The 14044-nt window shown below is 46.6% G+C and overlaps 1 protein-coding gene across 1 annotated transcript; it reads right to left on the bottom strand.

The window, feature by feature from the left end:
* Nucleotides 1–9244: 9244 nt before the first annotated feature.
* On the bottom strand, nucleotides 9245–13835 carry LOC4338977 (BEL1-like homeodomain protein 9). Its single transcript, XM_015782235.3, has 4 exons — nucleotides 12624–13835; nucleotides 11520–11890; nucleotides 10314–10374; nucleotides 9245–10169 (listed from the first exon to the last, which is right to left on the bottom strand). The coding sequence occupies exons 1-4, from the start codon at nucleotides 13341–13343 to the stop codon at nucleotides 9579–9581; spliced, it is 1743 nt and encodes a 580-aa protein (XP_015637721.1). The 5' UTR covers nucleotides 13344–13835; the 3' UTR covers nucleotides 9245–9578.
* Nucleotides 13836–14044: the final 209 nt, after the last annotated feature.

Raw genomic sequence — 14044 nt, 5'->3', positions numbered from 1 at the left:
TGGCGAGTGGAGCTGTGGGCGACAACTGCATCATGGTGCTGCGCGCGGGGGCAGCGTCAACGAGCCTCCGGTGAGCTGTGGGCGGACGCGGCGCTGTGGTGCTACACGCGCCGCGCGGAGGCCTGCAGACCGTGGCATCCTGAGGCAGAAGTGGCGTACGATGGCGTGGCGACGCCGGCAGATTCGGTTTCGGCCTCCCTGGCACGGGAGGCTGCCCTCAGAGGCGGTGACGCGGATGCAGAGGAGGCAGCGTGGACGTGGAGGCGGTAGGGTGCAACTGTGAAGCGGTGGCGCGGGCGTCGAGGCGAGGTGACGCATCATCGACGGTGGGAACGACAGCGCAAGGAGGAGCGGCCAGCGGTGGTAGAGGCCTGCTTGGCGCGAGTAGTAGCAGTCGACAGCGGAGGCTGGTTCGACACAAGGTGTCGTGGCCGACAGCGGAGTTCGGCACGGTGCGGATGCTGGCTGGCGGGGGCGCCGGTGCAGCTGTGCCCACACACTGACAAAGTCTTGATGGTGGTGGAGCAATGGTGGTCAGCTGTGGACAAGCAGGCGGTGGACGGCGGGTGAAAACCTAGTCCGGTCTTGCCGGGCCGACAACGACAGCATATTCGAACGTCGTTTTTAGGGATGGCAACGGGGCGGGGCGGGGCCGGGTTGGGCTGGAACGCCCCCGACCCCGACCCCCGACTTCACCCCCCGCCCCCGGCCCCGACCAGTGATGCGGGTTGAAAACATCCCCCGCCCCCGACCCCTGCGGGGCCCCGCAACCCGACCGGGGCCCCGCATTGGGTAGCATCTCCATCCAATCAGCTCAAAAAATACAACACAATCATCATTTCAGCAAAAAGAAATATTGTACATAATAAACACACCATCAAAAATAGCATGAATACTTCAATTTCATCATAAAAATTCAGCAAGAACACATATTAATGATATCCATCATTATGTGTTCTTGCCGCCCTATGTGCCGCCGCCGCCGCCCTGTGTGCCGCCGCCCTAGCCCTGTGTGCCGCCGGCCGTGCCCTTGCTGCCGGTGTTGCCTCCCCGCCGCGCCTGTGCGCCGCCGCCGGCCCGCCGCGGCGCCGCCCTGTGTGCCGCCGCCGCGGACTCCGGAGGGAGAGGAGGAGCTAGAGCCGCCGGACGCCGGAGGGGAGACTGGAGAGGAGGGGAGAGGAGATGGTGGCCTGGCGGCTGGCAGGCGCCGGCGACGCCGAGAGGGCGAGATCCAAAGGCGAGCCGCCCACGAGCGCGCGCCGCCGCCTAGGTCACGCCACAGCCGCACGGGAGGGGAAGGGAATGGATGTGGGGAGGAGAGAGATTGAGGGATGTGCTGCTAGGGTTAAGGATTTTTTTAGTGGGCTGGGCTTTTTGGGCTTTCTTTGATCTATATTTTGAGGTCTATATGTACCCCCGGGGCCCCGCGGGTCACCCGCGGGTCACCCGCGGGTGAAATCAGTTCCCCGTCCCCTCCCCGCCTAAATGCGGGTCCCCGTCCCCGACGCACCCACGGGTTGAAAATCGGCCCCGCCCCCGCCCCCGTAGGGGCGGGTCCCCGCAGGGGACCCGGCCCCGCGGGGGAAATTGCCATCCCTAGTCGTTTTCCCTTTTGAGGGTGTTGTTGTGCCGTTCCATCTCCTCTAGTGGTGCTGTCGAGTGAAAACCCAGTCTCTGTGTACTTTGAGCCCTTGACGGACAGCGGCGCAGTGTTTCGTCACTCCTCTCCCTAGAGACGTCGTCTTGGCAACCCCCTACTGATTTCCTTCCAGACTTCCGGTCCAAAAGTTGTCTTTAGATTTCGGACCTCTTATATCGGCGCCCTAGCTTATTGTTGGTATTTCTTAAAGACATTACTAGAAATATAAATTCCCAGCACGGAATAGCCCTGATATATTTATGGTTACAGAAGCAATTCGCAAGCGCACGGATATACTATTGTAGCATTTCACCCAGAAATATTCCAAGGTATCGTATTTATTTAATCCCAAGGGAAGATTTATAACAGAGAAATATGCTAATAAGTTATATACCTTACTTGTATGTATCAAAGTCTGCGTAGGGGTTAATTCAGTTCATAAAGGTAGAGTGACACAAAGTAGAAGGACTTAGATTCTCTCGTTTAAATAATTCTAGACTATGTGGAAGAAGAGATAGAAAGGTAATCATCTTTATATTTCTAATATACACTCAACTTTAGTTTACATTTGCTAGTATATAGTTATGTAACCAATACCCCCTAGCAGTACCCTGGGTTGTCGAGTTTCTTACGACAACCTGTCATGGCCATCCAATCGGAGCTAAATAGGGAGGAGTATCCTCCTAGGAAAGTGCCTTAGGAATATATACTAACGTAGAAGAATACACGTACTGAGCTGTCACCATCAGCGACCCGCCTCTACTGTCCCATAGTATATATGCCCAATTAATGATATCTAATAATCTAAGCACCATGCTTTGATTATCAAATACTACTCTATACACTCGAGAATAATATGGAGCAATCATTCGCATGAACATTAAACCCACACCACTACACCTCTCTGGTAGGCTAGTCATACAACTATATCGGCACAAATATAAATTAAAGCCAGTACTCAGGCAAAGTAAAGTACTGAAAGTGTCAGGGTTACGGATAAGGCATACATCCTATCCTACGACTTATGGAATATGCGGATATGGCATACCTTCACGTATGCAGATTGTTCCCATTGGAATCCGTTACAAATTATGGAAAATATCTCTACAAGTTAAGTAAATTCCAAAGTCTTACTCGGAAGGGATAGAGTTTCTGTTATATCGTACAAGATCTGATGTCTCCGAGTCTTACTTGGGAATTAAGATGATCCACGGTATAAAAGGGACCCCTAGGGAGGGGTGCAAGGTATTGAATCTCATCGCCAACACACCCACTATAGTTTATGAAGCTGGAGTACTCGGAACCAAGTCGCTGGGAGATCTCGTAGAGTACCTCGACTACGATCTCGACAGTATCGCCAGTTTCGTCTACTATTGCAATATGTGGTTTTCCGTCATCAATTTCATATAAACTGGACTAGGGCTATTACCTGATAAGGGCCTGAACCAGTATAATCCTTATCTTCTGTTTGCTTGATGTCGTATTACGTAGATCCTCGTTCCAACGTACCCCAAAACCCAAATCATCCGGTCTATGAGTATCACTCGTCGATAGAAAGTATATAAAGAATAATATTCTATTAATTCCGAAAGTCTTACAAAAGAAAAAAGAAAAACTACTAGAGCCATACTCGAAACCTTCCGAAGACTCAAGGACTCCGAGAACTGTTATATTCTACTCCACTTAGCACTAGAGCACTAAACTAAACTTGAGAGAGAGATCAAAGCTTCTTGCTTGAGTGTGCGAGTGAAGTGAAATGAAGAACTCCTTAAATAGGTAGGTATGACGGTTGTAGAGCATGTGAAATGTCGGAAATGCTCCGCAACCGCCATTAGCAAGCAATCCTATACGTCCACGTGTAAGCCCGAGCTGAACGGCCACTGCCAGGGTTCGGCTGAACCTGGGCTGACCCAGCAGGCCTCCAATTTTGGCAGAGATGTTGACAGGTGGGCCTGACATGTGGGTTTCAGGACGGTTACACCTGACATGTGGGTCCCCTCTTTCCTTGAGCTTGCTTAGGAGTGAGTTTTTCTTCATTTTTTCTTCATTTATGTGCTAATCTATGCAAACAAATAATACTCCATACTCCAAGTACAAGTGAAAATATATTATTCTAAAATAGATATGCATTGCCAGCATAGCTAGTTCTCCTCCATTTTAGTTATGTTGATGGTCGAAAATGGTCTATAATGACCGTCAACACTTATGCAAGTTGGCCATGTCAGAGGACCTAAAGGGGAGAGCGGTTCTATTCTTCTCTCTCACCCCCTCTTCCTCAATCCCGAAGACGTGGATAGAGTGTAATTTTGCATCGTTTGTTATGGTGGTCATTAGGCGATCCTGGTTGTAACTCCTTTGTTGGCCTAGTGGCGGCCAGTCACGCTTAGCGATGGCCGATTCGGTGCTATCCTTCTCCCAGATATGTGTATTGGTGCTGTCGGTGCGTGGGTGATGGTCATTTTTTTCTTTTTTCCCTAGTTATGACATCCTAGGGTTATAATCTTGTATTTTTTTTCCTACTCTATCAATATAAACTTCACACTGTCTATTGCGAGTCGTTAAAGAAAACATAATTACCAAATCAAATTACATTATCCAAACTCATCCAACCGGAATCCAATCCATATCCCAGTCGGGCTCTACCTTTGATCGATCTGCTGCGCGCCATCGAAACCGATCGACCTTGCCAACCCATCCATGAGTCCATGACGCATAAGCCGTTGCTGCCTTGCTCCCCTTGCCAAGCCTACTGCTGCGGAGCTGCCTCCAGAATCATCTATCAAGAAAGCCTTTTTCATCCGTCGTTTATTACTGGGCTGGGCAGCACGGCGAGCTCGTTTGCTTCACTGTTGTACGTACGCCGTGTTAGCTCGGCCCCGTTGGCCCGGCGAAAAAGCTCGGCCCGTTGCCGCATGGGCCGCGTTCGACGGTACACACTGCGCAGGTGTGGGCTTTTGCTTCGTTGCCCTTGCCCCGTGTACGGGAGCGCCGCGTGTTCGGTTGGGCTTTCCGTCGAGAAGCGGGAAATTGGATCCCCGCGGGCGGGCCCGGTTTCTTGTTGCCAATTCTGCGGAGTGGTCGTGTGATCGTAACCTGGCCAGCCAACGAAAAATGATCTGGCTTTCTGTGAAATGCTATAAGGGCATGTATAAAGGTAGAGTCTGATATGAGTTTTCTATATTAATTTATGTCACTAGAGACCATCCTCATACAATAGTAGAATCAGTAAGATCTCTTAATCATTAATGCACTAAATATTTTTTTTATTATACTTCTTTCCTTTTTCTCCACCATCATGCAACAAACTTCCCATTAATAAATACTAAGAGTCGACTCTGAGCCATTGTTATGCATAGCAACGATGTTTGTCTTTCCTTCCCTCTCTTTCTTCCACATCATCAAATTTACTTGCATGGCAACGAAGATAGCCCATTGTTAGACACCATTGTACATGCACTAAGTAGCTTATTGTATGCGTCAAGTTTTGACAACCCTAATATATCGGAGAAGTCTTGCAACGAAAAAAAATTTGCAGGGATAATGTACACGATCATGCGGCAGATAAGGAATTACGGAAGCACACTACGGCCCTGTTTAGATCCTCCAAAATAGCAAAAGTTTTGCTATTTTAGAGCACCTTTTATCATTTTGAATCTAAACACTAGTAGTAAAAGTTGGCAATTTGCCATTTGCTAGTTTATAATAGCAAATTATGCAAAAAAGTGTTTTAGGACTACTCTCTCTCTCTCTCCACCAAAAAGTGCTAGAATGGCAAAAGTTTAGAATACATCTAAACATAAACACCAACTAGTACTTTTGCAATGCCAAAACTTTTACCACTAAAACTTTTATCATTTGCTATTTGCCATTTTTTATCATTTGCTATTTGCCATTTTTTATCATTTACTATTTGCCATTTCAAATGGATCTAAACATAAACACGCAGATGCTGGGTAGAAGGCGGTGGATGCCGGATGGTATTGCTAACGTAAACTCCACCTGATTTTTACATGAACACGGCCGGCTCTCATCTTTTGACCTATGCATATGGATGCTAATTTATAAATTGGTATATATATTTTATGTTACTGGCGTTTTAAAAGCAGAGATGGCAAAATAGACTAAGATAAAAAAAAAGAACCCCGAAATCAAATTGAAAATTTGTCAATGCTTTAGATCACGACTACGGTATTTGTATGGTATGTGGATCGTTGGTACCATGGTATATGTGAGATTGAGATAAAAGAGACAGAGACAAGGATTTTTATATAAGTTCGGGCCCATTATTCATTAGAATCAGTTAATAGTCCTACTCATATTGGCCGAAGCCGGTATTTCTCTTATTCATCAGAATCACACAAGTAACCTATATAGTCGTCGTCGACTTATTCATCAGAATCACACAAGTACAATATTTGGAATAACCTATCTAGTCGTTGTCGACTTGGCAGCATGGAAAACCAACACGTAGTCGACGATGAGGTAGTCTAGCTTCCTTCTCGAATACGTACTCGGCAAGATCAGAGATAGCACTAGATCCCTTTTGTCAGCCTTCGTAGGCACTAGATTGGGTATGTCTAGACTTATCTCTTATATCGATGTTTGGGGACGTGTATTGTTGTCTATTCTGATTGTTCCGTGTCTCCTCTCTTTCTAGGGAGCCTTGTATTTATACCCATAGATATCCCCTGTCCAAGTAAAACTAAGGAGACCAATATGGATACAATTCGAGTAATCTAGTTTCTATATAGAACTCTTCTTGTTCTTTCTTATCCGGAACTCCTTTTATATACGATATATGATTTCATATAAGACTTGATATATGATGGGTCCTGCCGAGCTTAATTGACTACTATTATGTATGTGTTATTCATAACCCTGATAAAATTTTAATTTTAATTTTGGGTTAAAGCTATAATAAACCATCGAGTAGAAAATGAGAGCTTGCTACCACTCGCTCCCTGTTATTATTATTTTTATTCATAAGTTTATATACTGGTACTAGCTCTGTTTACATCTACAAACGTATCGTTTGTTTGTTAGCTTATCGGGTGGAGTTAAAATTTAAATTTAATTAATTTTGAGGAATTTTTTTGGTCGAAGTTTAATTTTAAGTATTGGTTTCATTAAGAACTCAAATAGTATAAAAGTTTCAACATAAACTATTTTGAGCACTGCAATACATATGATAAAATCTCTAACAATCGACATGCGATCGATGTTTAAATATATGGCCCAACATGTTTCCATGGCCAATGGATAATAATGCACGAGGGTCGTACCAAAATCGTACCGTGGTACATATAGCAATTTTTAATTATTTCTGGTTGCTTCGTTTATTTTTTACGGCTGATAGAGCAAACTAGGGCTCCTCAGCTCCGCTAAAAATATTAGTTTTTGCTTGAACTAATTAAAGCTGTCAGTTTGAATATTAATTTTTGCTAGAACTAATTAAAGCTGTCAGTTTGAGTATTAGTTATGGATAACATTATAGCAACACGACAACGAAAAATTACAGGATGAATCGTTGACCTTGGTAAGAAATCTCAAACGAATGCCGCATAGTTGTCCGGTTGTCCCTGCCTCCCTGGACTAGTAAAAAAAAGGAGTTCTGAAATCCGTATTCTAATTAGGCAGGCTGGCAGAACAACAAGCCATCCTCCAATGCCAATCCACTTGGGCTTTCTTGGGCGCTCACTTGCACCTGTGCACTGCAGTTCAGTACTCCTACTCCACTGCAGTCTCCATATCGCCTGCATTTCCCGAGAAAAGCAATCCATATTCTATGCGGGACTGTAGCGCATGTCATTTCCAAGGCAAAAGCACGTTGCGCCACTGCCATCCGCGGGAAGAAGGAAGAAGCGGTGGTGGTGGTGGTGGTGGTGGTGGTAGCACCAGCCACAGGCCACAACCACCAGCAGCCAGCAGCTGCAGCAGGAGGAGGCCACTCGGATTAGACAAAACGAAAGCGAACAGCATCTATCTACTCCCTCCCTAGCTATCTAGCCTATCTATCCATCATTCATCGCCCCCCCAAAAAAACAAAGCGGCAAATCCAGAGGACGGATCATCAAATCGCCCATATCTTAACGAGTGGAAAGAGCATATGCTTAACGAGAACCCCGCCCCATTACCCTCCAAGATTAGGCTACGGAAAAAGGCCATTTGCCTTTCGAGTTGGCTCCTGTCCCCTTGGCCCATGATTAACAGAGAAAAAAAAAGAAGAAATGAGAGGTTCATTTTAAAAGCGTTAATAATTATCTGTACTTGAAGGAGGTACAGGAAGCTGGAGGAGAAAAGGATGCCTGTGCTGGTAATGTAGGAGTATCAGTTTCGTCAAGGATCACTGCAATGGATGATCATTTCTGGCCTTCTTCTACACCTGCCTTGGCAAACTGAAATGATAGAGATTGGGTGGATTGCTATGTTAACCCGTCATTTCTTGCCAGGAGAAAATTTGACAATAATAGAAGGAACAAAGCAACTGAACCAGCAAACTCTATCCCATCACGAGATGCCCCTCAATGCTCCAAAATTCAAACAGCTCTCATCATCCTGAACTAGCCAGTCCATTACCGAAGAGCTCAAGCACTGCTGATGTGAGGAATTAGCACGTGATTTTGATTTCACAGCGGGCTCAGCTTCACTTCAGGAATGATCAGTGGTAATAGTAGCCAAACAGAAAAGAGTGTCTTCGCTTGCAGCCTTCTTTAATTCTTTTTCACATCTCTCTCCCAAACGAAGAGAGTGGAGCTCTGAGCTAAACTCCAGTTTCTGCTAGCTTCCATGAGTGGTAATGATAGCTCATACCCTCTTACTACCAGCTTTATCCACGAAGGAAAAGGCATGGAATCATATTTCTTCAGTTGGCATGTAGAATCAGACCGCAATAATCTACCCATGCAGGAACCAGAGCCTAGAATTGAAAGCTAACAACAGTGCCCTTTTTAAACAGGAACAGTGCTCACTTTTGGGAGAAGTATAGGACGAGTACTAGCAGCAGCAGTTGTAGTAGTAGTAGTAGTGATCGGTGACGTGCATGGATTCCCTCCACGCGAAAAAGAACGTGCATGGAGCCCCCCAGCTGTTGCAGTGCTAGTTATACTAGTACTAGTTGCAGTGCTTGCCAAAGTGTACATCAAATCAGATGCTGCAACACCGAGGGCCATGGATAACTGATCCCAGGTAACATGGGCTTTTTACGCTGGGGAGAAGTGAAAAAAGAACAAGGGCTTGGCTAGCTCCATCATGGTCATGGGGCTAATTGGCCAGCTGTTTAGTGCACTGATCAAGGCAAAAGCTAACCTACAATAGGCACAACTCAGCCCTAACAGATATGGTTAGGGTGATGACAAAGCCAGTTAAAGGTTGGCAGATGGCCAAATCATGGTTTTGTCTAAACTTTAGGGTTCTACTCCATCTAAGGATACAAGATCTAGCACAGCTTAGTACTCTGTCATTTGCTTGCTTAGTTTAATAGGAGCACATGGAAAGGCTAACCATGGAGTAAGATGAAATATTTAGCTACCCAGTCATATTTTAGACCTACACGCTGATGCTTAAGGCCTTCAGCTGTATAGGTATACTGCCAATAAACATTTCATCTTGCTGGCGACAAATTAACTGAGCACCCTTTATTTGCCAGAGTGGGAGCAACCACATTTGCAAGTCAGATGAATAGTACAGGGTTAACACGGCTTAACCGCGGATCAGAACAAATAGGGAACAACACTACAAACAGGTCTTCAAAGGTATAGTCATATGCTCTCTATAGCCCCACAATGTCAAATATCGACAAGCATTCGTGGATCTACGACAGGCGTGCCAATGCCCCTCTTTTCTTCACCTCCTACTTCCAACTACAATATAGGTAGATCATACATCTGCATCCTACAATAATCACCACCGATCTCCTTGGTGAAACAATCATATCTGCTCTTCAACCAACAAAGTCATGGAGCAAATGGCCACCGATCTCCTTGGTGAAATGCCGGTCCTGACCACCAAATGAGCTCATCACGTAGGCATCACTAACGTCCTCCAGTCCGAAACGATGGGCAAGATTGAGCGGAAGCGCGGCCGGAAGGGGCTCAGCAATGTAAGCTCGGTTATTGTTCTGGTGAAGGCCAAGGGTGAGTGAGACACCGCCAGCATTCGCGGCACCACCGGTGCCAATGAGGTCAGGTTGGTGGTGGTGCGCCATCGCGATGCTGTGATGCGCGGCGAGCCCGTTGTATGCGAAGCTCACCTGACCGGAGATGTCATGGGGCATCTGGGAGAGGCCGTCCTCGATGTGCCGGGAGGCGGAGATGCTGTGATTCCTGGTCATGCTGCTACTTTGCCCTTGCAGCGAGTTTGATGGATCACAGGGCTTCCCGCTGCTGTCCGACGAATGTTGGGTGTGCTGCATGGAGAGCTGATTCTTGTCAAGAGACGGATTCTTCTGCAGCTGCCTCATCTCGAGGTTGTGAATTTCTTCAACCATTGGCTTCCAGAGCCTAACCCTTGCATTGATAAACCAGTTCGATACCTGCTCAAGAATTGAGATATCAAAATGTTTTACAACGCTAGTAACATTATGGACCCAAAGATATTGCTAGTGGACAACTGTAGCGGACTAGCTAGTTACATCGATATAAATTTGGGAAAAGAAAAACTTGAAATGGTTGTTTACCTGGTTCCTAGTTAATCCTGTCTGTTTAGCAAGCATCTGCTTATCGCTGTCAGTTGGATACCTGAAATCAAGCACCAACATTAGAATGCCGGTACATACACAATTGCACAAGGATGAAGCACCACATACAAAATATGGAAGAACAAATGAAACTAAACATAAACAACAAGCCAACCCTCATTGCACATTACGTGTAGTAGGATAGGAAAGAATTCTAGATTAAAAAACAATATTTTCAACAATTATTGCATGGAACAAATTAATTAAATTACAGCAAAAAGGTTGTTGCCATGTGCAAGTCAGCAAGTCAGTTGGATGTCCTATGGCAAAAATTCTCCTCCATTATGCCAAGGCAATAACCACAATGAAAATGAAGGTACACACAATTATCAAGTGTTAGTATGTGATGGTACTCACTTTTCGAGTAAACTATCCATCCAATAGGCATTAGTAAACATTGAAGTTTTCAAGACCACGTGTATAAATTGAAACTGTGTACTACTATATATATTTTCTATCTGATGTAGTACAAACATGAATTAATGGTTCGTCAGGGCCACAAAAGGAGGAATTTACTGTAGGAAAAACTGTACCAAAATAGAAGTTGCCAAGAAGAATGAAGATATGGTATGTGTGGATAGAAACTACACACAATGGTTGCCCTAAATTGGTGGAAAATAAAATGCACTTTCAAGTTGTTGTAGTATCATCTCAAACCAAATATCAATTGGGACCCATACAGGTATCCAATAAACATAACATGCAACTAATGATTGTTCAACGGCAATCACATCTAAAATTGAAACAACAATAAAGGTTATATGTGATGGAGACCAAGACTCCCCTGTAAGTGCACAACAATGACTTGTGTAAACCATGCACTAAAACCACAATCATTTTAATGCATCTAAAGGAGGAAAAAAAATCCAAGATTTCAATAAAGCAAAATAACAATTTTCACCAACGGTTTGGTTGCAATATCCTTCATATTACCCATTTGTAGGGTCTATGGATAATTCTCCACTAATAGGAATCCATGTACACCCTTGTCGGTGTAAAAATGCAACATGCAGTATATATACCATAAAGTCCTTTTTCCTTTTATTTTTCCAATTAGTGCACAATACGCATATTCAGTTATGTGCTTCCAGATTAGCATACCTAAAAAGAAAAATTCTGTTGCGATGATTTATATCATATACTTACGGGTGCAGGAAGTGTTCGAATAGCCATGCACGAAGAACCGAAACAGCACGCTCTGGTAGCCCTCTTTGCGGGCGCCATATGTTGTGAGGTTGGCTAAACGAATTCACATTGTTTCCCCTTAGTAGGCCAGCGCCGCCGCCCATAAGCCCAAAGTTTGTTGTGTCTTCCTTGCCGAGACCATCTTTTGTAGCACCCTTGCCCGTATTGCGCAGCTGGTTCAGTATAATGCCCTTCAAATACTTGAAATGCTTCGACATTGTCCTAAGAGCCATGGAAGCAAAAGGAGCAGCATTGCTCAGACCCGCAACAGTCTCAAAGGACGATACTACAGCTTGGAGTTGCTGGTAGTATTGCCTGTATCGCTTGCAAACCTACAAGGTTTTTTGTAACTGTTAAGAGGACATCACGATATGTAACCCAATTAATTGTTTAATAATACATCAAGGTGTGCAGACCTACTTTACGATCATGTGGACACTACACCAACGCAAGCTTCCTAATTAAGGAACGAGGATCATATTTGACACCATTGCAAATAAAAAAAACTGGTGCTCAACATATTTTCAGTATGTACTAGTAACTATATAATCAGAATCTTTCTGCTGACAAACTCAACGAATCTTATCTCGTGAAAGAGGACAAACTGCTGGAATCTTATCAAGTACTAGCAAACTGAATTTTTCTTTATGATGTAATTAAGAGCATCCTGAGGAATTTAGCTTCTATCGTGCATTTTCACAGAATTGTATGCTACCTTTTGATTATAGATAAACTGCGGATCACCTCCTGCTAGTTTTAGAAGGGAGCTTAAAAGAGCCTTGAACTGTTGATTGATTTGAGACATATTAAAGAACAAAAATATATCCAAAAGAGAAGAGATGTGTCACTAATCCAGATCAACCCTCATCAAATCACAAGCACAAGAAATAATCTGTGCAACAACAGTAAGTGCATCCATGATGTGACCATGAGGTGTTCGTTATTAGATTCTTATTCATGAAGTTAATTAATGCAGGGTAGCAAAAGTAAAGTCTAGTATAGTATTTTCTTTGGAAAAACAGAAGCAGCGATATGAAACAACAAATATAGCTTGCGATTACTCACGTCTTCCATAAGCGAGATGAGCCTAGTCTTCCTCCACTGCTGCTCGGCGCCGGAGACCGTGACCGCGTCCGCGACGGCGCGATCGCTGCCGTCCATCTCGTGGTCGACGCTTCCCGCGGCGTCCATGGCGTCTACGTCGAGCAAACCCTCGTCGGAGCCCCTGTCAAGCTGCGCGGGGCGGCCGCCGACGTCGCAGATCTCCTCGAGCAGCTTCTGCGCGGGGCCCAAGAACCTGGACCGCCCGAGCACGGCGGCGTAGCCCGTGAAGGGCCCGTACGGCCCGGCGGCCCCGCCGCCGCCGCCGCCGCCGCCAAACTGCCTCCTCGGCGTGGGCGGAGGGTTCGAGGACGCCGACGACAGCGACAGCGCGAAGTTCTGGCTCGGGATCTGGGCCCCTCCGCTCGTCGCGGCCCCCGGCGGCATCCCATGCGCCACCAACTGCGCGTGCGCCAGCGTCGGGCTGTGCGGCGAGTACGATGACGAGGACGACGCGTAGGAGTAGAACGCCGGGGGCAGCGGCCACGACCCGGGCGGCGGCGGCGGCGGCGACTCCGCCGGGTGGTCGGGCGGGAACCGCAGCTTCTCCCGCCGGCTGTGCTGCGGCACGTGGTACAGCTGCCCCGCCGCCTGCCCAAGCAGCAGGTGGTGCTGCTGCTGCTGATGCTGATGCTCGCCGCCTCCGCCCCCGTACCCTCCTCCTCCCCCCGCGGCGGACGACATGGCGCCCGCGCTGGGCGGTGCACGTACGCAGAGGCAGACGTAAGCGAGCGCCCTGCAGAGAGTAGCCTCGGAGGAGGAGGAGAACGAGGCGTCGATCGATCGATCGGGTGGGCTTTGCGGCAGCCGGGAGCGGGGGGCGCCGACCTGATCTGATGTTATCTTTGCTTTGCGCCCGCGCTTTTGATATGCGTTGCCTTCTCGGTGGTGATGGAGGAGGTGTGTTGGGCTAGCTGTTGCGCTCGGGGGGGCCTTGCTTTCCTTTCTTTCTTTCTTTCTTTCTTTCTGCAAATTAAAGGTGCGCAGCTGCAGCAGATGGGTGCGGAAAAGAGACGCGGGGGGCGAAGGACGGACGGGGAAATGGTGTGTAGGAGCAGCACTGAGCAGTGAAAGCGAAAGGCAGAAAGGGAGTTGGTGCTGCTGGTCTGGTCGTGCGACGAGGAGGAGGAGGGGGGCGAGGTCCTCCTGGACCCTGTGGTGGAAGGGGTGAGCGGATCAGGGTGGTGTGGGCGTGGCCCGGGACTGTGCGGAGATCGAGCTGAGGGTTTTGTAGTTCGTCGGAGATGGGTGAAGTTTGTTTTTCACCATCTAGAAAACGGCAGCAACATTTTTGAATTGAAAAACTTTATACGCAATCGTACTATGGTAGTAGTATAATTGCTTGAACAAACGTTACATGTACTAGTTATGTTATATTGTAGTTA

This window comes from Oryza sativa, chromosome 5 (genome assembly GCF_034140825.1).
Source record: "Oryza sativa Japonica Group chromosome 5, ASM3414082v1".
Lineage (NCBI taxonomy): Eukaryota > Viridiplantae > Streptophyta > Magnoliopsida > Poales > Poaceae > Oryza > Oryza sativa.
Note: the sequence above shows the minus strand (reverse complement) of the source record. Positions and strands in the feature narration are given on the sequence as shown.

Excerpts from the sequence above, each read along its gene's own strand:
- LOC4338977 (XM_015782235.3), bottom strand. The coding sequence starts at position 13,343 with ATGTCGTCCGCCGCGGGGGGAGGAGGAGGGTACGGGGGCGGAGGCGGC. Across the intron at positions 11,891-12,623 it reads TCATCTCGCTTATGGAAGAC|GTTTGCAAGCGATACAGGCA; the intron begins GTGAGTAATCGC and ends AAAACCTTGTAG. Across the intron at positions 10,170-10,313 it reads CAGGATTAACTAGGAACCAG|GTATCGAACTGGTTTATCAA; the intron begins GTAAACAACCAT and ends ATTCTTGAGCAG.